General features: G+C 28.1%; 7 protein-coding genes across 7 annotated transcripts, besides 19 other annotated features; 4 read left to right on the top strand and 3 right to left on the bottom strand.

Annotated features, from left to right (window-relative positions):
* Window positions 1-4: 4 nt before the first annotated feature.
* On the bottom strand, window positions 5-1,285 carry CMU_033020 (uncharacterized protein; the record flags this gene model as incomplete). The annotated part of the gene is made up of 1 exon (XM_002141230.1): window positions 5-1,285. One exon carries the CDS (start codon window positions 1,283-1,285, stop codon window positions 5-7), a length of 1,281 nt encoding a protein of 426 aa, XP_002141266.1.
* Window positions 1,284-1,330: a sequence feature (AT_rich).
* A 145-nt stretch (window positions 1,331-1,475) lies between these two features.
* Window positions 1,476-2,027, top strand: CMU_033010 (U3 small nucleolar ribonucleoprotein IMP3, putative; the record flags this gene model as incomplete). The annotated part of the gene is made up of 1 exon (XM_002141229.1): window positions 1,476-2,027. The coding sequence occupies one exon, from the start codon at window positions 1,476-1,478 to the stop codon at window positions 2,025-2,027; it is 552 nt and encodes a 183-aa protein (XP_002141265.1).
* Window positions 2,028-2,171: a sequence feature (AT_rich).
* Window positions 2,172-2,259: 88 nt separating this feature from the next.
* Window positions 2,260-2,318: a sequence feature (AT_rich).
* Window positions 2,319-2,396: 78 nt separating this feature from the next.
* Window positions 2,397-2,491: a sequence feature (AT_rich).
* Window positions 2,492-2,585: 94 nt separating this feature from the next.
* Window positions 2,586-2,800: a sequence feature (AT_rich).
* Window positions 2,801-2,862: a microsatellite.
* Window positions 2,863-3,104: 242 nt separating this feature from the next.
* Window positions 3,105-3,138: a sequence feature (AT_rich).
* Window positions 3,139-3,326: 188 nt separating this feature from the next.
* On the top strand, window positions 3,327-4,115 carry CMU_033000 (exonuclease family protein; the record flags this gene model as incomplete). The annotated part of the gene is made up of 1 exon (XM_002141228.1): window positions 3,327-4,115. The coding sequence occupies one exon, from the start codon at window positions 3,327-3,329 to the stop codon at window positions 4,113-4,115; it is 789 nt and encodes a 262-aa protein (XP_002141264.1).
* Window positions 4,111-4,193: a sequence feature (AT_rich).
* A 48-nt stretch (window positions 4,194-4,241) lies between these two features.
* Window positions 4,242-4,326: a sequence feature (AT_rich).
* Window positions 4,327-4,364: 38 nt separating this feature from the next.
* Window positions 4,365-4,436: a sequence feature (AT_rich).
* A 138-nt stretch (window positions 4,437-4,574) lies between these two features.
* Window positions 4,575-4,599: a sequence feature (AT_rich).
* Window positions 4,600-4,601: 2 nt separating this feature from the next.
* CMU_032990 (G10 protein, putative) lies at window positions 4,602-5,033 on the top strand (the record flags this gene model as incomplete). The annotated part of the gene is made up of 1 exon (XM_002141227.1): window positions 4,602-5,033. One exon carries the CDS (start codon window positions 4,602-4,604, stop codon window positions 5,031-5,033), a length of 432 nt encoding a protein of 143 aa, XP_002141263.1.
* Window positions 4,772-4,823: a sequence feature (AT_rich).
* Window positions 5,034-5,087: 54 nt separating the features above from the next.
* Window positions 5,088-6,506, bottom strand: CMU_032980 (succinyl-CoA synthetase, beta subunit, putative; the record flags this gene model as incomplete). The annotated part of the gene is made up of 1 exon (XM_002141226.1): window positions 5,088-6,506. The coding sequence occupies one exon, from the start codon at window positions 6,504-6,506 to the stop codon at window positions 5,088-5,090; it is 1,419 nt and encodes a 472-aa protein (XP_002141262.1).
* A 23-nt stretch (window positions 6,507-6,529) lies between these two features.
* Window positions 6,530-6,602: a sequence feature (AT_rich).
* A 117-nt stretch (window positions 6,603-6,719) lies between these two features.
* Window positions 6,720-6,770: a sequence feature (AT_rich).
* Window positions 6,771-6,804: 34 nt separating this feature from the next.
* Window positions 6,805-7,040: a sequence feature (AT_rich).
* A 75-nt stretch (window positions 7,041-7,115) lies between these two features.
* Window positions 7,116-7,215: a sequence feature (AT_rich).
* On the bottom strand, window positions 7,210-8,256 carry CMU_032970 (uncharacterized protein; the record flags this gene model as incomplete). The annotated part of the gene is made up of 2 exons (XM_002141225.1): window positions 7,210-8,113; window positions 8,195-8,256. 2 exons carry the CDS (start codon window positions 8,254-8,256, stop codon window positions 7,210-7,212), a joined length of 966 nt encoding a protein of 321 aa, XP_002141261.1.
* Window positions 7,456-7,497: a sequence feature (AT_rich).
* A 105-nt stretch (window positions 8,257-8,361) lies between the features above and the next one.
* Window positions 8,362-8,393: a sequence feature (AT_rich).
* A 46-nt stretch (window positions 8,394-8,439) lies between these two features.
* Window positions 8,440-8,484: a sequence feature (AT_rich).
* Window positions 8,485-8,917: 433 nt separating this feature from the next.
* On the top strand, window positions 8,918-24,586 carry CMU_032960 (EF hand family protein; the record flags this gene model as incomplete). The annotated part of the gene is made up of 1 exon (XM_002141224.1): window positions 8,918-24,586. The coding sequence occupies one exon, from the start codon at window positions 8,918-8,920 to the stop codon at window positions 24,584-24,586; it is 15,669 nt and encodes a 5,222-aa protein (XP_002141260.1).
* Window positions 24,587-24,651: the final 65 nt, after the last annotated feature.

The following is a 24,651-nucleotide window of genomic DNA, read 5'->3' as shown; positions in this document are numbered from 1 at the left end:
TTCATCATTTTGGAGTTTCTAAGCTGAAATTTGTATTACATCCACTTGAATTAGGTAATTTAGAATTAATATTGCAAATAATGAAGTTTTCTAATGGATTTTTAGTTTCTTTATCATAAAGAAAGGCAAATGTACATGAATCACACAAATAACTGGGATTCTTAGGTAGATTAAGAGCATTAAATATAAGTTTATTGGCTAAATTAATTCCACATATTTCACAGAAGGTTAGAATTGTACTTGGTGAGTAAATTTGCAGTGGATAAACATCTTCATATGGGCAATCAATACATTCTTGATATACTCTTATATTTGTAAAAGTAAATCGATGTTCACAATCACCAGAATGTAAAAATGAACATGGTAAATTGATAGGAATTGAAATCTCATTTAATTTACGTTTGTGCATTGGAATAATTTCCTCCTTATTACCTATTATGTTTACTGTATTACAATATCCTTTTAAATAAGTTGCATAATTAATTATCCCATCTTCTGTTTCTCTTAAATCTGGATATAATACCCCATCTATAAAAAAACAAGCTCCTTTTGTTTTTACTTTCAAAAGTTCTTCTTCTCTTTTTGAATCATCACAATTAAAAGCATCTCTGATTTCTGCTAATGTTTGATATTCAAGAACATCAAATTCTGCCATTTTCATTCCTCGTATTGGGTGATAGAAAGAAACTGTTATTATCAAACAATCTTTATCCACTTTTTTCAACTTTTGTTTATCATTTCTATTCTCTAATTTAGTTCTAGATATTTCATGAGGATATATTATACTATTCATACCAACGAATTGCCGTCTTAATCTGACATTTGAACATGTCCTTGTTAATAAATAAGAATTTAATACATTATTTATATCTCTATCGTCTATAATTTCTTCTATAGTTCTAATAGTATTTGGAATTGAACTGATTTTTCCTGCAAATCTAGAAGATCTTTTATTACAATTTCTAGATTTTTTTGACAATGTTTTTTCAAGTATTTCAGGTTTGATAAAATCTAAATATTTATCACTTTTCTCATCTAATTCCTTACTAATCATAAATTCGACTTCTTCAGGTATTCTCATCATTCTTATTCCATCTATACAATTATCAATATATTTGTTTATTTCATTATCTTCATGAGATTGAAGTTTTTCAAACTCATATTTTAGCAATCTATAGGTATTCTGATATTCCTGCTTAAAACTTAATATATCTTTATTTTCTTCGGGAAATGATCTCTTTATATTTATGTTACTATAATAATTCGTAAAATAACCATTATCCATTATATTAATTATTTCACAATTATAAAAATTTTTAAGATTTAATTACTAGTAAATCACGCTTAAGTATATGTACCATCGCGCTTATTATTAGATGACTATATAAAAAGAAAGAAGAATAATGGAATTGAAAGTAATATTAGAAGTGGAAATAATAAAGTATAGTAAAGATTTATATTGAATAATATTAAATATGAGACAATTAAAATACCATGAACAGAAACTATTAAAAAAAGTTAATTTATATTCTTGGAAACGTGAGTATAATGAAAGGGAGACAAAAATAGCTCGTCGTTACTATATACAGGATAGAGAGGATTATGTTAAGTACAATAGGTTATGTGGATATATTACAAAACTTGTTAGTGGTTTAAGAAAGTTAGATCCTAATGATGAATTTAGAATTAAGGCAACTAGTGAATTATTAAATAAATTATATCATATGGGAGTAATTTCATCTCGAATGAGTTTAGAAGTTATCGAACATTTACCAGCTTCAGCATTTTGTAGAAGGAGATTAGCTGTAGTTTTAGTTCAACTGAAATTCTGTCCAGATTTAAAAGATGCTGTAACTTTTATTGAGCAGGGACATATTAGAATAGGTCCAAATGTAATTTATGATCCAGCATATCATGTATCTAGAGATATAGAAGATTTTATAACTTGGTCTCAAGGATCTAAGATTAAAAGAGCTATAGATAAATTTAATAATACCTTAGATGATTTTGAATTATTAGGTAATTAGATTTATAATATAGAACTATTTTATTTTAATATATATAATAAATTTATTCATATATTTCAATTTAATAATATTAAATATATTAATACTTAGTAAATTATCTTTTGATAACTATTATCAATTTTATTTTATTGATATTATAAAAAAGAGAAATTGATATTTATGAAGTCTTTGCTAGTAAATTTAGACTTTAGATACTAATATATTCAAGTATGTATATATAACAATAGTAGTGATAATAAATATTATAATTATATAATATACTTTTGGAATATTATAATATTTAAATTTAAAGTCTATAACTAATTAAAATTTGGTAATTTTATTTGCTAATTAAAGTATATTCTGTTAGTAGTAGACGTAAACTATACCAATATTAAAAAAATTATGTAATTGAATTTTCATTATTGTTTATTATTTACTTTAATAATAAATCTTTTAAATTTATTATCAAGTAATTTATAAAAGATATCTAATAGATACTAATTTTGTGAATTATACTTTAAATGATTATAATTCAACCATTAATGTATAATAATTGTATTCTATAACAAAGTGATCTTTAAAAATTTGAAGTAATTTATTATCAATTATATCTTATTTGTTCTATAATATTAGTATTTCTAATATAATTGATTTTATTATATGTATACATATATTACAATAAAATATTGTCATAAACTAATAATATATCATTAGTATTTTATAATTAAGATTTGATCATTAATTTAAAAAATATGTCTTTTCTAATATTAAGAAAATATCTATTTTATATATAATATTATTATATATTATGTAATCAACTTATTATATATTACTTATTATTATTATTCCTATTTATCTAGTTTAGATATAATTGAAATTTGTATACATTTATAAATAAAATCCAATGACACCTTAAATATAATGAGTATTATTATTAAAAAATCTCAATATAAAGTAATACTTAGAAATAATCTTAAATAATGTAAGATTGTTTTAGCGTGTATTATTGCAGCATCAGATCTCCATATCTTCATTATAATATCAAAAGCTAATTATATATAAAATCCCATGATAGATCCACTATATTTGTAAAAGAATAATATAATAAATTTAATAATTTTTTTTAAATGATCTAAATAGATATTAGATATATTGAAAAGTAAAATATGGCATAAGTGACTGAGCGGTCCTAATACGTGTTTCTATTACTTAGAAGCCTATTATTAGAGAAGATATTGGGTATAATAAAAGTAAAGTTGGGACTTTTTAAATTTTAGAAATTACTTCTTAGAAGTCTTCTCTTTGGGAATCAAATAAATGCCAACTAATGTATTTCCAAGAGCATTATCTGTGGATTGTGAGATGGTTGGATGTGGTGATAAAGGACAAATATCTGTATTAGGTAGAATAGCAGTTGTAAATGACAAACTGGAACTATTAATGGATACATTTGTACGCCCTAGTTATAGAGTAACAAATTTTAGGACAAAATGGAGTGGTTTAACTTGGAATGATTTAAAGGATGGCGAATGTTTTGAAACTGTCAGACAACGTTTTCTTCATATAGTTGAACATTATAGAGAACATAGTGAATATGGACTAGTAATAGTTGGTCATGATGTAAGTAACGATTTACAGGTTTTAGATTGGAAACCTTCAGATACTGAAATTCGTGATACTGCAATGTATTATCCTCTTAGAAGAATGCTAGTTAATTCTTTATTAGATCGTGGATTAATTAATAAATCACAAACAGATGGATATATTAGACAAAAAGTTTCACTAAAAACTTTTTCAAAATATCTCTTAAATAGAAATATTCAAGAAGGTTCTCATTGTCCTGTTGAAGATGCTACTTGTACAATGCTTTTATATTTGAAGGCCAGAGATAAGTGGGAAAATATTATAAAGAATAGAAGATCACTTTGTAATACATCATTAAATTCTGTATTAATGAGTGATGAAGATTTAGGATCAGCAGTTAATAATTCTGATTTAAAGAATATTAATGACAATTCACACAATAATAATAGAAATCGTTCTACAAATAATAATAGATTTAGAAAGAGACGTAAGAAGAGTAAAGGTATGATTAAAAGTCATTAATAATTTAAATAATAATTATTGATATTTATTACAGTTTTATTTTAATTCTTATCTGTATATTTATATTCATTAAATATTGCTCTATAGTATTTCATGTAGTTATTTGATTTAAATTCTTCTTATTAGTTTTAATATTCAAACTTATATATATATGATACTTTAATATATTTCTAATAACTAGTTAAATGTTTATTTTAATTTGATTATTTTAGAGTTTCTTTAGATTTTAGATTTGGACTTTAATAGATGTATTATAGATATTTAATAATAATAAACCATATAGTTATTTAAATGAAATAATTAAAATATAATTAAATATAAGGTTATTTGCATGTTTATATTAGTTATGCTTCATTAATAGATATATTAACTTTTATAATATCCTAATATTAAGTGCATCAAAACTTCCAAATATTAAAATAGTAACCGCTGACTTCAATTTTACTAACAATAGAATCCTTTAAATTTATTATTATAAAATATTCTATGGTCAGAACCTATACATCAATACCACCTCCAGAAGGTTGGGAAATTGTAAAGGATCGACTTGAAGAATTTGAAAAGATGATGAGAAATATTGATAAAGGATTACACCAAGGTAGAAAAAAAAATGAGTTGATGTGGCCTATATTCCAAATAAATCACTTAAGAAGCCGTTATTTATATAACTTATATTATATAGATAAATCAATAAATAAAGAATTATATGAATATTGCTTAAAACAAGGCCATGGAGATAGGGAATTAATAACCAAATGGAAAAAACCAGGTTATGAATACTTATGCTGTATGAATTGTATAACTAATATTAATACAAATTATGGAACTACATGTATTTGTAGAGTTCCAAAAGCAGATTTAAATAATAATATATCTATAGAATGTTCAAATTGTGGTTGTACAGGTTGCTCTTCATAATTTCCTTTTTTGTTTAATATATATATCATTCCATTATTTTCAAATCAAAAAATATTAAATATATGATATAGCTTTTTTAGCTGTTGAATCTAGATCAGTACAAAATGTTATATTAATACTATCTTTTTTCTTATCCATTAATACCTTTGCTTGTTCAATATTTGTTCCTTGTAATCTCACAACAATTGGTTTCTTTATATTCAATGTTTCAACAGCTTCAATAATCCCTTCAGCTACAACATCTGCTCTAACTATTCCAGCAAAAACATTTACCATGATAACTTTTACATTATTATCATTATGTAATATTTCTAAAGCCTTACAAACTTGTTCTTTTTGAGCAGTACCTCCTAAATCAAGAAAATTTGCTGGTTCTGCATTATAAAATTTAATTATATCCATTGTAGCCATAGCTAATCCAGCCCCATTAACTATACAACCAACATTACCATTCAATCGAATATAATTCAATCCATATTTAGCAGCTTCAACTTCAATTTGATCTTTTTGTTCTACATCCTCTATATCAAATAATTCTTTTTGTCTATAACTTGCATTATCATCAATATTTATCTTAATATCACAAATTAATAAATTTTTAATAGAATCATTATCTCTTAATTTTGGAATATTCTTTTTTAAAACTAAAGGATTTACTTCAATAAGAGTACTATCAGTCTCTCTAAATAACTGATATAGCTTATTAACAATTTCATACATTTCATTCTTTAACATTTCTACTTCATTCATTTTAAATATTTTATCAAAGTATTTCAAATTCTTTTTATTTATATTCAAATTCAAAAAATTGTCTGATTTCATATCTTTTATATTTCCAAAATATTCCCCTAATAAAATATTACTTATTTTATTAGTAATATCTCTTGTTAAACCTTCTTTAGGATCAATACATATTTTATGGATATTATTTGGATTTTCTTTAGCCTTATCTTCTATACTAGTACCACCTTCAGGACAGAATATTATGCATGTAGAAGCACTTTCCCTATCAAGCGCAATTGCTAAATACATTTCTTTTAAAATTGGTATCTTCTCAACAATTAAAACTTTCTTACAAATCTTTCCTTCTAATCCAGTTTGTTTAGTAATCAGTGTTTTCCCAAGCATCTTTTCACTTATATCAATTAGTTGATCCAAATTCTTACATTCTTGAACTCCACCTTGAAAATTATTCTCTTTAAAATATCCCAGACCTCTTCCTCCTGTTAAAACTTGGGCCTTTATTACTAAATTAAATTCTTTATTATGACTTTGTTTTGCAAGTTCTTTACCTATTTCTTTTACTTCTTCTAAATTAGTTGCAACTCCATGTTTAGGAATAGCTAATTTATATTTCTTTAGGAGTTCCATACTTTGATATTCATGAAGATGTAAAAATCGTTTAATACAATTTGAATTAGTAAATACTTTACTTTTTTTTTTTAAATTAATGACTGAATATAATCTTCTCATATTTTGTTAGAAATTTTAACTTCTTATTAAATAATGTAAATAATAAAATTTAAATGTAATTAATATTTCTATTTTATCTTATTAATATAAATAAAACTATTAGACTTCTTATTGTATTCAAATACTTTGATTATGTTGTTACTAATATTATTAGAACAATGATAAATGTATAATTTCTCGCGTAGTCTTGCAGTATCTATAAGAAACCGAGACTTTATATTAATTGAATAATTTAATTACAATAGATTTAGTAATAATTATAAAGTAATATCTCAAATATTTCATATCAATCTAGTTCATATTATAAATTTAGAATTAATAATATTTTAAGCTATATTGAATTTAATATCTAATAAAATTTGAATAGAATATATAAATAAGTAAAAAATAAAATAGAAATATCTCTTAATTATAAAAATTAATAATAAATTTGATTTTATAAATTCAATATAAAATCTCCTTAATATATTATAATAGATAATAGTTGAATATGACAATTTAATAAAATATCTATTTAATATAATCTAAAATTAAGCATTTTCATAATATTTGATATTATGATCTTAAAGTATAAACATTGATTGAAATATATATTTCAGCTCTAATTAGAATAATTATTTAATAAAATCTGATTATTGTTTATTAATAATTTTTTGTTAATTATAAATTTAAATGATATATATATAATAATTTAGCTATTAAATTATTTGATTTCTTCAACATCACTATTAGATTGATTAAATTCTGAATATGAAATTCCCTTTTGATTTAAATCGTGATTATTTCTAAATATTTCTGGGATTGATCCACTGTATTTTGGGATTCCATATATTTGTTCTTCGATTGCATTATTTTCAGTAATAAACCATTCTGTAAGAGTTTCTGATTTATATTTATTGATTTCATGATTATCTAAAAAACTTGGTTTACTATTGTATTCTTGATATTCAAAATAATTAAAAATTTGATTAATTCTATAATCAAAATAATTCTTTGCTGATACTTCATACCACTTTATTGATAATTTTCTTAAATTTAAGAAATTGATAAAAAGTTTTCTATTAAGTATATTATCATTTATCCAGATTTTAAATGAATGGCTTGTCCTAATTTTAATAAATTCAGACTCTTCTAAAAGTAATAAATCTAGAAGAATATTAAGATTCCCATTTTTCATAAAATTACTTTTCTTAAGTTGTAAAGTAATGGATTTTTGTTTTTCTAAATGAAGTTTTGATTCCAATGATTGTTCATGTGCTTGGTTAATTAGAAAATTATTATATCTTTCACTTTTTATTTGATTAGCATAATTAATTGCAGAGATTTCACTTGTTGGTGATATAACAGAAGCTTCTATTGCATCACCTAAAGAAATACCCCATTGTTTAACTAATCTGGCAACTGTAGTTATATTTGACTTTTCAATATCTTTATATAAATAATTTGTTCCATAAAATCTCTCTTTATTGCAATATGGGCATTCAACTTGGGTAATTTCTTCTACTTGATTACCAAAACAATCACTTATAGTATAATCGAATTTTTCTTTATTTTCACATAATGGGCATATTGGAACGTTATTAATAGATTCACTTTCAATTTTATTTCTAATAGTGAATAGTACAATAGTAAATAAGTGAAGTTATGTTTGATATTAATAGATCTTATTAAGAGTTAAAGTTACTTACTTTTTTTTTATTATAAAACAATCCAAATTATCATATTTAGATTTCACATATTTTCTAGGCATATAAACTTTTGAATATACGATATATCTAAATTATATATTAAGGTTAATACCAGTAGTATCCTTAGGCGTGTTGATGCCACACTTCACCAGTAGTAAATGTAGGTCTAATAAATAAAATTAAATATTAAAGATAAAAACAAAGAGAATAGGAGGGGGAAAGGGTATGATTATATTAAGGTAACCTTAAATAATATAAAATTTTCTTAGAAAATAATTAAGTTTAAATTTCTCGTATTTAAGACAACTTTTAATTATTAATAAGTCCTTTAATTAACTGAATTATTTAGATAAGTACCAAGTTATAACAATAGCTCCTTGTATAAAGCGCCTCGAAATTCCACTTTTCCCCCTCAAACTATGCACTGCAAGAATAATATAAGAGTTCACACATTTACGAAATATAATTTAGATTTATTCAAATAGATATTGTATATATTTCTACTATATTAAGAAGTTTGGTGTTTTTCTTTACTATTACAACTTCTTTTTTTAGTTGAACAATAATTCTGGAGTGAAGAATTAATGTTTTACAGTATGCAGTATTAGTTTCTTACAATATCTATAATTGTATCTGGTAAATCTTAAAAGTTAATAAAGTAAAAGGTAAAGCTAGGACTTTATTATTTTGTATATATATGCTATCAATAGAATTACTTCAATAATGTATCCGATATGGACAAATTCCAATTTCCTGGACATTACAATAGGTATAACATGGAATATATCCTCTGATATATTAGATTGTGATGCAGGAAGATGGTTTAATGTATGTAATAGTGCAAGATTTTATGTTAACATATTAGATCATCTTATGCAAGATTTTAATTCAATATTTTCAAAATATACACCTGGTTATGATATTTTTTATGTTAATAGTATTAAAGAATGTATAGGGAAAGTACGGAATTCAATTTCACCTATTTCAGAGGAATCAACATGGATTAGATTAAAATCCTTGTATGAAAGATCTATTATGAAAAGATCTGTGGATTATGAAGAATTTCATCATTTTATAATAGATTTAATAACTAAAGTTCGAAATATTGAATCTGGTTCCAGCGTAGTTTTTCCAGGAATTATATCAATTGATTATTCATCAAAGCCAATATTTGTCTTATATATTATTTCTAAGTTAGATTTTACCCAAAATAATGTATATAATGGATATATATTTTCTTTGGTAAATGTATCTGGTTATGGTACAGAATACCATGCTTTTTCTAATTCTTTATATAGTAAGAATCCTACACTGTTATTACGTGATTCTGTAATGGTAATTTCAGATATTTACCCTGATCGTCTATTGCATTCATCATTTTGGATTTGTTTATATAGATTATCTATTATTCCCTCAACAAATAATATTCATTATCTTTATACAGTTTTATTACCATTTTTGAATAGCAAACAATTATTAAGTAATTGGATATATTCTAAAGAAGATGAGATTTTGGAAATTGACAATAATTTATTACCTAAAGAAGATACAAATAAGTTATTTAAGGGATTAGAAAATCCCTTAAGAAGTGATAATACTGTGGAGAAATTAGATTTAAGATTTCATTTAAGTAATATTTGGATTCCATCACCTAGAAGACGATATGTAGGTTCTAGTAATAAACTTTTAAGATCAGCTTTGCAATTACTATATCAAATTTATCTTGTAAATAGAGTTTCAATAAACATGAAGTTTGCGTCAAGACAATTTCAAATATACATAGATTGGATACTATTAAAAATTGTAGAAGACGATTTGAATAGATGTATATTATCTAAGTCTAATAGGATGATATTTCCAACTAATATTATATCTACATTTATATCAAGATTTTGTAGAGATATATCTAATTACTCATTAGAATTATCTATATATGAAGATTCAATTAAAAATAATGTATTGATGAAGGATATTAGTAATATAAGGAATATACCTAATTTACCTTTTAAAGAATGGTTTGATTATATTAATAATTTTAAAGCTTTTTATGAGCAGAATCTATCGGCTAATTTAAAAGGTTATGGCATAGGATTATGTACTTTACCAAAATCCTTGGCTTCATCTCCTTTAAATATATTGAGAATAAATGGAGCTTTTGATAACTGGGGATCTTTTCGTATTGATGGTCCAAATGTAATGTTACTAGCAGGTGAAGGTAATGAGCCTTTAGTAGATATTCCGGTTGAGATTGATAATATACATAGGAATATTGAAAATATAGAAGATGTGGTAATTGTACTTGAAATTTGTAATAACTGTTGTCTTCTTTTAGCAAATCAATCTGAATTTATAAGAAATAGTTATTTACTTCGATTTAAACTTATTCAATATATATTTCATCACTTAATACCATTTCCATTACCTTGGGATAACCCCAAAAAATCAAAATATTGCTTTTGGGCTAGAAAAGGAAATTTAAAGCGATCTCAACAGGTTTATTTACTATCTTTACTTTGTAATATTGTTAGACACTTTGTAACTTGTTCTTTTTCAATTTATTCATTAGCAGAAGTACCAGATGCAAATAGAATTGTAACTTTGGGAATTATAAGTTGCATTGCTGATAATATTGCAAGATGTTCTACTGTTGATTATAATTCTCCATTGAGTATACATTTATTGGGGAATCATTTAGGTCCAAAAAATTGGTTTTATATTGATCTAATTAACTTCCAGGAAATTACGGATTATGCTTTATTTCCAGATCCTTCTATCATAATAATGAGAACGATGGTATTAGATTATTTCTACTCAGTTAAAGAATTCCCAATGAAAAATAATTTGGATAAAAAATTATTCCAAATTTTTTGTTTTGAAGGGAAACCAGGGATAATAGATGATGGTACTCTTCAACTGCTATCTGAAATATGTACTGAATATGGATTCCCAATATATGAACAGAGTGAAGATAATAGAAAAGGTAATACAAGTAATCTTCGTATATGTTTATTACCACTTTATTTTACGGGGGAAAATCGAAATCTTATGGATATTATTCCTGAGTTTTATTCACTTAGAGATATAATATTTTACATGAAGTTATTCATTTCTCAAGTTTCAGATGCGACTCCAAATATAAATAGATGGAATCCTGGAGAAGCATATTTAAAATGGACTTACAATTCATATAAAGATATTTTCACTGTTAAAGCCTTTGATAAATTTTTAGAATGTGCCTATATTTCTAAAAATTATCAAGGAAAAAATACAAAGGGACTTTGGTCATCTTTTGCAGGTTGGTTTACCAATTCAGATGATAAAAGTAATTCCAAAGTTTTTACAAAAATGACAGATCCTACAACTTTGATTTTGTCTATAGAAAATATGAATAATCAATCCAAAACAGCTACATCTAGTTTGTCTTTATCCTGTCAAACATCTATTTCTAATGAAACGGATATTCTTTATATTAGATCTCTTCCTCATATTAGTGATTTTTTGCAGCCAAATGAAGTTGAATGTATTCTACAATACCTTACAACTCCATATATTAGAATACCTCTCTTATTGCAATTTTTTTGTGATGAGGGCCGGATAAATGCCTTATCATCTATACCAGTTCAGCATATATTATGGGCCTCTTTGACTGAACCTTGGCAATGGCAAAGCCCTAAGAATGATAATAAAGATCCTATTTCGTTCTTGATTCCATCTGATGATTTATCTATAATATCAACTCCTTGTGGTTTGCTTTTCAATGAATTAATGAATTCTTCTTCAATATTGAAGTATGTAGAGGAGATGTTACTTATTGCTCTTGACAAGGATACTGGCTCCTATTGTGGAGATAATTCAATAATTATATTATTTGTTCTTCGCTTAGCAATAATGGTTACAAATTACTGCAAGTATATAATAGTACAACATAACCATTGGGCAAATATTATTGAAAATAAACAGAATTCTCTTATTTCACCTCTTTTACAGCCTAAAAATGACCCTGATGCCTATCAAAATGATCATGCAACTGATTATATGCAAAAACCACCACTGGCTTGGTCAGGGTCCTCTTGGACATGTCTCTGCCGTGGATTTGAAAATATTATTAACTTACCAGTAGAAGATAACCATCCAAATAGTCTTAATATTAATTTTAAAACTATAAAAACAGGTTATAGACGTATAAGATATGTTATTGAAAGTATGTATGTAAAAGTAATTAAAGATTGGATGAAAAAGGCACTTAGTGACTTGAAAATTCCAAAATTATGTGTTCTATATGCTCATATTGCATATATATATGGTGAAGTAAGAAATATTGATGAGTTAGATTTAAAAAAAACAGCAGCTTTGCTTTCTTCCCTTGTATTCATATCAACTCATTTTGGCTGTAAATTGGAATATGGAAATTTGGTAGCTAATAACTGCTCTTCAGAAAAGTTGAATTTCCAAAAGTCCTTTGAAACTATTGGATCTACTACATACAATTTAAGTAGCAATTCTAGTAATGCTGGTTTGAACTTGGGAATTCCATGGGATTTTACTGTATTATTTCAATTAGGAGTATCCGAAATGGAATTAGCTGATATACAAACAAAAGCTAGACATTGGATTATTAAATGGCTTGAAATAAATTCAGGAGAGGCTAATTTAGTATTAGATACAGTTGTTAATGCTGTTACACTTAAAGGTATAGGAATTATTGAAGATTACCCCAAATTAGAGGATTCAAAGGATTCAAAAAAGCAAACTATTGAATTAAAACCATGTACTAGAGAGTGGATTCAACTTCCGAGCATTAATGGTAAAGGGAGATTTGTACCAATAAATGAAATACCAGCTGATTTATATGAGTGGATTAAATGTGATAATATTCGCAAATTGGATTTGATTAACAATAAACTGGATACATTTCAAAACTCCAAAAGTTCTGCATATTCTTCAGCAAACTGGTGGAAACTGAAACGTCTGATGAAATTGAAGAGAATTATTGGAAGTTCTAGTACTAATGAAAATAGTTTAAATGAGAGATATGATATTTCACAATTTGAATATTATGAATGGTTTAAGACTATGTTATCTATTAATACAGAAACAGAAATAAATATTCAGTTATTTCTATTTTCACTTAAAAATAATAATCTTAAAATCTTGGGATCATGGATAAATGAATTTAAAGATTTCATGGATGTTTTAAGAGAATGTGAAGATGAACCATCGAATTTAAACAAAAATAGTACTAATTTAACTAGTAATGGTCAATATCAATGTGCTGAAATAGCAAATAATCAGAATCTTTATTGGTGCCGTTTAATTGGTAGTAGAATTGATCTTTATAGGTGGGAACCATTTCAGAAAACAATTCAAGTTACTTTTTGTAGGAAATATTGTGTAAACAATCTACCTACTGGATCAGAATGGATGACTGAACTGTTTGAGCCATGGAGAGTTATTTTTTTGAAGGGAATATCAACAATATATATTGAGGATCCTGAAACTGACAAGAATAATCAAGCACAGTCAGGGTGTACTAAAAAACTAGATTTGACGAAAGTTGTAAGATTACAGTTTTTATATCCTTTATATAATTCTGGAGAAGGTCCAAGTTCTCCACATACGAAGACTGGAAGTATAAAATCTATTTCTGAAAGTGGAAATAGCCCAATTCTTGAGGCTGAAATTGTAACTCATTCTTTGAAGGAAATTGTTGTTTATAGGTTTCCACCTGTAATCATGGTATTTGATATAGTTGAACATGGAAGACTGTATTACAAACAACTGTGTCATACTTCAAACATCTCGTACTCCCTTGGCTATTGCAACGAAAAATTTATCACTCCGTGGCTAGGAATAACTGAATCTATTCAAGATGAAGATCTTGACAAGTCCAATACTTCTTGTTACTTTACAACAGGGAACAGTAGTAAATACACCTTAGGTGCTGGAATTCCTCTTAAAAGGGGGCAAAAACCTTGTCAATCTCTGGTTATTATGCGAGATTACTATCCTGACCCTGTAGGTACCGAAATGTATATCCCTTCAAGATTTTTATTTGGATTGTTGCCTCAAGCTTTAATTGAAACTCATGAATTTTGGCAAAGCCAAATAACAGGAAATATTCGTGGATATCCTAGAAAGAATACTAGAAAAAATCCCAAACAAATAGATTCTCATAATATTGATAATGTATCTAAAGAGAAGGGGGGTCTTATTCACCAAAATGATTTGTACTTGATAGATATTTATGTAATCCCTACTTCAAAAGTTCCAGATAGGTTTGGACTTATAGGAGATGCAATTTCTTTAATTGAAAGACGCTATATCTATGATTCTTCAATTGTTCATACTCTTATAAATATACAATCACTTTATGATTCAACAGGACGAATGAGACAACTATTTAATACTATACAGCGACTTGAAGATTTATCCCACATTCTTTTATGGTCAATAAATAAACAGGGCACAGAGAATTCAAAAGCTAATAGAGATCTATCTCTTGAACAAACAGTAGATATTATTGAATTCCCAAGATTACATTTGATATTCAACAGGAAAGATAGAGAAGGTTTAAATAATAAATTAACAGCACTTAATTCTTGTACTGCTAATCCAATAACAGGCACAGTGAGATATGTTTGTGAGCAACATAGTGGATTATACATAAGTTGGAGAAATTTGTTTGAGTCTCCTTTAGCCTGTGAACTACTCTGTGGTATCCCTCACTCTATTTTACTTGAGAATGATGATGGAGATCTCTTTATTCTTGTGCCAGCTACAACTAAACCTATCCTCATACCTCCAGTATATGGCGAATATCTTAGAAACGAACTTGAGACTTCATCGAACTCTCCGACATGCTCGTCAGGATCATCAACAATCTTATCTAGAATTCCCACTGTTGATCTAGATGCAATCTCCTCCGTTATATCTCAGACTACAAGTACTGCTAATATTATAAGTGAAAATTTTGAAGCAATCATAACATCTCCGGGTCAATATGTTGCTTCTATGGCTTCTATAGCTTCTCAACGACTTTACGATATAGCTATAGATGCAATAAGCAAAAGTACAAAGAACATGATTGACAATGTAGTTAATTCTGCAACTGATTTGGCTGCTTCAACTATATCTATAAATTTTGTAAATTCGAATTCTGTGGAGAACCTCTCAACTTCACCATATGAATATGACAATCGAATAGATAGTTTAGGTTCTCCAACTTCAAGTAACAAAGTTGCATCTTTTCTATATAGGGGTAGTTATATTTTAGATCGTGGAGATGATGTATGGTTATCAAGACTTGGTCCAACAAAACACTATCTATATCCAATCCACACATCTAAATCTTTCGTTTTCATTAATTCCGTAGTTTCAGGCTTGTACTTGATGTTATGGAGATTTCTTGAGCAAAAATTCGAATCAGTGATTTCAATTCTTGATACTGCAACATGTAGCGATATGGAGAACTACTCTTCTGTTGGAGAAAATAGAAATAGCGAAGAAGATCAACTTTGGCAGTTATTCAACAGTTTGAACCACTTTTGGGATTATCACCCAGATGCACATGCTTGTAGACTGAAGCTTTGGCTACACTGTATCAGAAATATATCATCAAATAATTCAAGGAGTTCCGGAAAAAAAGTTGGAAAGGAACCAGAATTTAAAAATAAGAAGTGTGCAGCGAATAACACGAACAATAATCCAAATGTGACATCATTTCTTGCTACAAACTCCTCTTTTATATGCACTTGGGAAATAACTAAAGATATTGAAGCATATTGCTACAAATATGAACATGTTTCTGCTAACTGCCGTCTTTCTATGGAGGAGGAACTAGAAATATTGCAAGCTTTTCCCCACTTTGTAAAGGAAAATCAAGATTTAAATAATCGTTTAAATTTAATTTCGACTGTGTTAGATAAGCAGAAGGAAAGGCTAAAGCAAGATTGCTCTCTTTCAAAATATATTGAAGTACCATTTTTTAACCCTCCAATACCTCAAATAGATGATTTTGATAGCTGGGTAGATACGACTTGCTTAGGAACTCCTGACGTAAAGGGATCATCAACATCAGTTTGGAACCTATCAAATATTCTTGGAACAATTTCAGCTCCTCCAAGCATACGTGATAAATTTACGGGGAAGATTGTTGATGGAACAAATATAGCAAGTTCTTCTATTGTAGGATTAGCAGCTACTGAATTTATAATGAAGTTTTTGAGTCGTGGGAGTATTGGTAAGTTTATATCAGATACTATTTCTAGCACTGCAGAAACTCTTATTCCTGATATTGCACTTTCATCTACAACCACTGGAAACCAGTCAACATCAAGTTTAGCTACTGGAACTAGCTTTGTATATCTCTCTGATTGGCTATTTATATATGAGCTCCTTACTGGATCGTTTCCTATACAAATTATCCCTGGTGAATCAAGTTATATTTGGGGAATACTATTTACTCGATCACTACCAGTTTGGGACTGGAAATCCCCTAACATACTTGTTTCAATCCTTAAATTATTAATACTTAATCCTGAAATATCTTTAAGTTCCAAGATGCCAAAGTACTTTGAAGACAAGAAATCAATGAAGCTACCGATGGGAGTAGTTTTGAAATCACAGGAGTCATTTCAGAAACTGATAAAAGAGGTCATTGATATTCTAAAACTTGAATATAAGAAAGGCCATTTGGTTATTGAGCTGAAAATACGTGATACTGATTCAAAAGTGACAAGAATTAAACAGAGTACTTCTAATATATTTAAAAGTGTAGCTTCTGATTTTGGCTTGTTGACAAAAAATTTAAGTGGTTCTTGTGATAAATTTTTTATGGTTGTTCCTTGGAATAAACATTCACGATGGCATATATCTCTTAATCGTGGTGATTATAATTGCCAACAAAGGCAACTCAAACCTATTATTATATCATCAGATTCTATTCTCAGTGAAAGTAATCTTAAGGCTTTTTCAACATACCCTAATTGTATATTTTTAAATTCTAGCAAGTTTATCACCCCAGATTCAAGTATTCCGGAATATACTCAGAACCTCATTGGAGAATCTTGGAATTTACCTGATCAATTAATGAAACACCCTATAAGTAGCACTACTATTGGGAGGACCTCTCTTAATCGTTACAAATGTGATATTACAGAGTACCAAAATAAAATTAAGTCAAAAACTGAATACAACATCTTAGGAATAAATAAAGATAAACTATACAGCTCAATAATGAATTCTGTAAACATGAAGGATTCTAGTTACAATAAAACTTCAAATAGGCAGGATTTATCTTGGGATCAAATACGCCAGGGAATAATGGATTTGAGGATGTCTTTATTGCAGCTTTTTTACAATGATGGTAAATTTGTAGACAGTTCTATGAAAAAACTTGATCAAATTTCAAACTACAACCAACTATTTAATACTAGTGGTCCCGATTATTACTTATTTTGGAGTAATTGCTTTGGGAAAATAGGGGGTTGTGAACCAGTACTACGCTTTGACTATCTTGTTTCTCAACTTATGAACTCAAATTCCTTTCAAGATATAAAGCTTTTAAATCCATTTATTTCTGAAAGTGAGGTTGATGTGATACATTCATTAACAGCTGCTATAATGATGACTGTTAATCGAAGATCTCAAATTAGTATGGCACTTATTCAAATAAGGGATATTTTATCATATATGGCTTTTACTCAGAATGAGGTCCACTCCAATCTACTAACTAATTCGAAATATTCTTTAGATAAACAAAACAAGAGTGCTAGTGATGATAAAACCAACAAACCAAATTTGGACTTCTTACTAAAACTTTTGACATGTTTGGAAATGAAACTAAAGAATTTAGCTAGATTACTAACTTCTCAAAGGTATTATATAAGTCTAAAGGAAATATCAGAGTTGGATGTTTCAAAGTTTGATAAGCAAATAGTTGATCATAATGATCTTTCCAATAAAAGAAATAATTCTCTAATAGCTTTATACGATCCCAGATTTCTTGTATTTGAATTTGCTTATAATATACTATTAAGAAAGGACCAAGTTGAACTAATTCACAATTTATATAACTCAGCTCTTAATGGGCAGAGCATTTGCCACCAGATGATTATGGGAGCAGGTAAGACGACTGTTATATCTCCCTTACTTGCATTATTATTAGGAAGCTCTACACGTCTTGTTATACAAATTGTTCCTCAAGCTTTACTGGAATTCACGAGAAATGTCCTTAGGTCAAGATTTTCTTGTATTATTAAAAAAAGGATTCTTATTTTCCAATTTCAAAGAAGCTCAATTTGCACTCCAGAGCTTTATAAGAAGTTGGTACATGCTAAAGAACAGAAAGCAATTGTATTATGTCACCCCACTGCTATAAAGTCATTGTTTTTAAAGGCAATTTACTTGTTTAGGTTACTAAGATATTGGAATATTGGTAGCTCAAACGGTATACTATCTTCAATTAATTCAGGACTTAATATTATTTCCTCTGCAACAAATATTAAAGCTTCATTACCATTAACTTCTCAGTCATCCCTTAAGCAATTTTTTGGGTGGAATAAGGATTCTCCATACTCCAAAGGAAATAGAAGATCTGGTAGAAATATCTCTAGCACTGAGTTTAATTCTGAACTTGAGATAGCAAACAGCGAAAAGAGAGAAGCATTATATTTACAGTTTAAGAGAGAGTTGGATCTTTGCTTAAGAATATTACACATATTCAAGCTTGAGTCTGTTGTACTTGTTGATGAAATAGATTTAATCTTACATCCCTTGAGGTCAGAACTACATTGGCCAATAGGTACTAAGTATCCTATTGATTTAGGAATACAATTATATGAAGCAGATGACTATTTACTAAGTGGAACTAATGAAACTAATACTTCTATAACTTCTATCAATACTTCAAAATCTTTTCAAACTTTAAATAACTCGAGGAACCAACTAAGTTCCAATGATTCACTTTCACATTCACTTTTTTGCGGAATTCGCTGGTTAATTCCTTGGTATTTGATAGAGGCTTTGTTAACCCCTGCATTTCAAATAAAGAAAATATCTCATGAGCAAGCACGGAATAGTGGTATTATTAAGAATTTATTGGTGGAAATTCAGAAAGTAGTGCAACAAGGTATAGAAGAACGATCATTCCAGAATAATCCTCATCTAATACTACTTGATACAGTATACTATAATAATTTCTTGAAACCCTTATTAACTAAGTGGATCATCTTTTTTATTCGTAGCTCTAAGTTTAGTGGAACATCAGATATAATTGCTGAAATATATATCATGAATAGGGGGAATATTAATAAGGAATTTCAAAAGGAGTATTTAGATAAGTTTAAGGTTAACTTTAGTGATATTATTAGAGGAATTGATAGCTTAGATGAATTAAATATGAAAGTTTTGAATTTGACAATGCTTTGGATAAATGACTATATTCCACATATATTCCAAATGGTCCATCGTGTGTCTTATGGTTTATTGGACGAACAATTTTGTACTCGAAAAGACTGGCTAGGAATTAAGGAACTTGAACAAACTTTCGAAAGCTTAAAGTCCCCAAGAAGTCGCCATCTTCTAGCTATTCCATTTATAGGTAGAGATACACCATCTTTAGCTTCTGAATTTAGTCACCCAGATATAGTTATTGGGTTGACTATTCTTTCTTATAGGTATCAGGGGTTGCGAAGGAATGATCTTTACTACACCATTAAGAATCTCAAAGAAAATTTTGAGGATGGCTATGGACCTTACAAGGAAAGGCCAGCTGCTATTGAGTTTAATAAATGGATTGAGCTAGCAGGAGGACGAGTAAGAGGAACAAAGAGAGGTAAACTAAATATTCCAGATCATTTCATGGAAAAAAAGTCAAATGAGATTATATCTAACTTTCAGAGTATATCTTCTGTTAAAGTTAGAGAGGACAATATCCAAGATCAAATGAAGCTTCTATGGTCCTTAGATGTACTAAATTTAAATGATGAAGAACAATTAAGTCAGCTTCATGGTATTTTAGCATATCAACCATATGTTATAGGTGCTTATTTGCACAGAGTTATCTTTCCATTACTTATGGAATATAGTGAGCATCAATTATCTGCTTCAGGTCAAGAGATTGGTGGTGATATGCTCTTTTCTGTAAGAATTGGATTCTCTGGAACTCCAAGTGACTTGCTTCCAATAGAAATTGGGAAATGCAGATATGAGAAGGGAAGCGATGGGGAGATGATTCATTATCTAACTAGTGGATCTGTAATATCATCAGTGACAATTTTGGAAATTGGCTGGACAGTCGAAGGATTTCTTCTAAATATTTGTAGAAGGAGAGAAAAAGAAGATATTCATGTACTTATTGATACTGGGGCCTTTATTACAGGATATACAAATCAAGAGGTAGCTGAGTTTTTACTTAGAAATGGATTAAGAGAAATAGAGGCCGTAGTTTTTATAGATAATAAAGATAAACAAATGATAATGCTGCGAGATGGATTTAGAATTATTGAAATATCACAGTGTGGAATTTCACTAGATAAGAGATTTACTTTCTATGATCACATACATACTACAGGTCAAGATATTAAACATACTCCTTTAGCAGAGGCTATTTTGACTGTTGGTAAAGATATGGTATTTAGAGATTTCGCACAAGGAGCATATAGGATGAGACAGCTTGGACAAGGACAAACTATAAATATTGTCATTCAAGTTCAAGTTGCAGATCTAATTGAAAAGAATTCTAAGATTTGTGGTATACTAGATAGAAATCAGTGTTTATTTAAAGAAGTACTTAATAAAAAAGAGGTTGTAAATAATGGAAATATAGGCTATGAGAAACTAAAGAGTAATATCTCTAATAAATTGGATCAAATATATCATTTGAAATCTAATATAACCTTGAAGGATAAACCTGGTGAATTAATTGATATGATGGAACACTTGTCGAGTGAGTTTATAATTCCAGATTTACTCATATTCCTTCGATGTTTATGTGGTTGGCTAATTATCCAAAGTATTATTAGTGAATCAGAACAAAATCAATTGCTTTGTAGTCAGTCACTATCAAATATTTGGAGAAAGTTGGCATTCCAAAAAATGGTTGACACTTATGTCCAATGGGAAGATGAGAAGAACTACTCTGATAGATTATTAGAAGTATTTATAGAAGCTTTATCATTTAAAATCCCTGCGACTATTCCATTGAATACCTCTTTAAAGGAGGAACTAATTCAAAAGGTGACTGAAAATACGGACATTTTAAATATGGTTCATTCTCCTTTAGGTGTAGACAAGTTTAAAGATACTATAAACGAAACACTTTTACAAGTTGATGAAATGTCTGACTACAAAAAGTTTGAAACTTCATTTGATAGAGAGATGGAACAAGAGCTTGAAATGGAGATTGAACAAGAACAAGAACAAGAACAAGAACAAGAACAAGAGAAGGAACAGGAAAGAGAGCAAGAAATTCAACAGGATGATAGTGTTGCCATTCAAAAGTGGATAAGGCTTGAAGAAAAAAAAGTATATTGGACTCTTGATATTCTAAATAAAACTGCATCATTTTCAAGTAGCAAAGATGAGACTTATAAATACAGTTTAACTCCTTTCGCATCATTTTCTGCAATAAATAATATAGATAAACAAGCTACCTTACCAAGTAACTCTGCATTCTTACCCTTATCTAAATATTGTATCCCTTATTCAAAAGGATATGACCGTGAGGATAATGGATCTCTATCACTTCCTGAAAATTTAAAATTTTCTATAAATCTTTACAATCCATCGAGTATTACTAGTAGCCATTCAAAAAATGCATGTCAACGTTTAAATAATTTTACTATAATTTTAGAATGGGAGCCTCTTGAACTTAAATCAAGAAGCAGTGAACAGGAAATAGGTACAATGCCAAGTAATTATTTAGAACAGCTCAAGGAAGCCTTCGCAATTTTTGATGGTAAAGCAACCGGAAAGATATCAATAAGTGATCTTGGGGATTTGCTCAAAACTTTGAATTGGGTCGAAAATACATCATCAATAGAAAGGCATATTGTTAGATTACTTGATAAGAAATATGGAAAAAATTCTAAAGAAAACAATACCCATACACAATCTTGCAAATTTAATGATCAGGATACAAATACTAGTGTTGAATTACAAATATTAACAGTCAATAATTTATTAAATATCCCTAGAAAATCTACTTATAGTGATAATTCCAACTATCCTCAAGAATTCAAGCATGATATGAGCAAAGATTCCTTAGATTTTATGTACTTCCTTGAATATGATCATCCTTGGAATAGCACACAATCTTCTGATAACCTAAACAATTATTCTAATGTTAATACTTGTAATATAGATACTATCTCTTTCGATGATCTTTATGATGCACTAAATATACTCTTAAGTTGTACATCAAATTGCCACTTTTCAGCAATTAGTCTTGAAGAAGCTCAGATGATAAGATGGATCATACATCAAATAAAAACTAAAAAATTAACAGAAGTTCAGAAAGTAAATCTACCTAATAATTTGGAAGCGAAATTTGACTTAGTATATCCTGATATTACTTGCAATATTAAGCTTCATAATTTACATTATAATTTTAGTGTAATAGATGAGCTTGGAAATATTCAAAAACAAAATAAGTACAAAATAGAGCATGAAGATTCTTTGAATAGTACTTATTTAGTGAATTTATACGCTCAAGCTATATATAGGTTTATAAATTCAGAATCTGTATTTACAGATAACGAAGTAGGTGCTACTGTACGTATTTTACAAAATAGTTCTTGCAGAAAACGTGAGGAATATTATCTTGAACTAAGAAGATGTAGGAGAAGAAAACAAAATATGGATTGGAAAGAAACAAACTTAGCTATAATATTAACAACTCCTAATGAATGTGCAGTTCTTCAATGTAGAGGATTAGCAAGTAGATTAAACACTAGGCTTCAATCACTAAATATAACATTATTAGATTTTTTCAAATCAATAGATAAGGATCATACTGGTCAAGTTTCAGCAGCTCAACTATATGCATCTTTAGATTCTCTTCAGATCGCTCCAAATCCAAGAGATTTTGGTAGAATAGTTCGTTTTGTATTCCGTAACAATATTGGCCAGGTAGATTTCATAAAAGCCTTTACTCTAGATTCAATTGAAGAATTTAATGATGTTATACATGAAGTAAATGATAAACTTTCTAGTAAAATCCCCAAAAATAGCTCAATACCTGAAGTTGATGAAGCTAAAGTTAGAGCTGCAGCTATTCAACTTACTGCAGATTCTTCTTCAATAGCATATCTTGAATTCTCTAATAAATTTGATTTAAATTTTATATCTAAGATAAAGTGTAGATTTGTTCAACATCATAGCTTTTCGAAAGTATGGGAACTACCTTCAATACTCTCTGTCTGGTGCCCAGAACAATTAGAAGGTAAGTATCGTGGTGTTATGAAAAAAAATCGAGAAAGAGTTTGTCTTGGATACTATGTAACACTAGGAAATGATATATGTGGAAATAATTCCTCAAAGAATATGCAACCATATATACTTGAATTAGTTGATAATAGCTGCTCAAGCATGTCTGAAAGCTCTGAGCTGAAAAGGTTTATTGATATCATCCTACCTTATCCAAAAAGATATAAACCTTTATTTAGAGGATCTTTACCTATTCCAAATCTAAATATGGATAGTGGAGTTTTTACAATATGGCAGCCTATACCCCCTTCTTCAGGCTTTACTTCAATGGGAATTGTTATTACTAAAGGAGACATTACACCACTACTCCAATCTATTAGATGTATTCCCAATAGTTGGTGTATAATATCAAATATACCTACGAAATTCATTGGTCATTTAGAATTTAAGTATATTCAAACTAACTTGGGCAACAAAAAAGATTTGAATCTTAATAAAGGTAGGGAAATAATAGGATTATCTATGACTAATAAATACTTAGATAAACTAAAATATACTCCTCCAGTTACTTTTTGTTGCATCTCATCTATTCAAATTCTTGGAGTTATTATTGATATTAAAAGTTCAAAATTATCTGGAGCAAAAGTACCTAATTTGTCATCATCTGCAAACATATCTGGAAATTTTATCTTGGAGGGCCATCTCTCATCCTTAGATGACCTACTTTATGAACCTATAAATAAGAATACTAATTCAGTTAAATCTATTAGTAATAATACAGAAAATATTTACTGGATTGACATTGCTTCACATGAATTTACTCTATATTTCCCTAAATACTTTAACTCAAAGAGAGATGTACATGAAGAAACTATTGTTATTCCAAGAATACAAGGTAAAAGAACTAATGGATATATTAAAAATAGCTTTTCAAATTCAAATTCACTAGGTATATTCGGTCTTTAGAATTTATTAAAATATTATCTTTATCTAAATGATCAGGAAGCAGTTCTAGGCTAATCAAATTTGAT

The sequence above is a fragment of the Cryptosporidium muris genome, genomic scaffold (genome assembly GCF_000006515.1).
Source record: "Cryptosporidium muris RN66 scf_1106632373451 genomic scaffold, whole genome shotgun sequence".
NCBI lineage: Eukaryota > Apicomplexa > Conoidasida > Eucoccidiorida > Cryptosporidiidae > Cryptosporidium > Cryptosporidium muris.
Note: the sequence above shows the minus strand (reverse complement) of the source record. Positions and strands in the feature narration are given on the sequence as shown.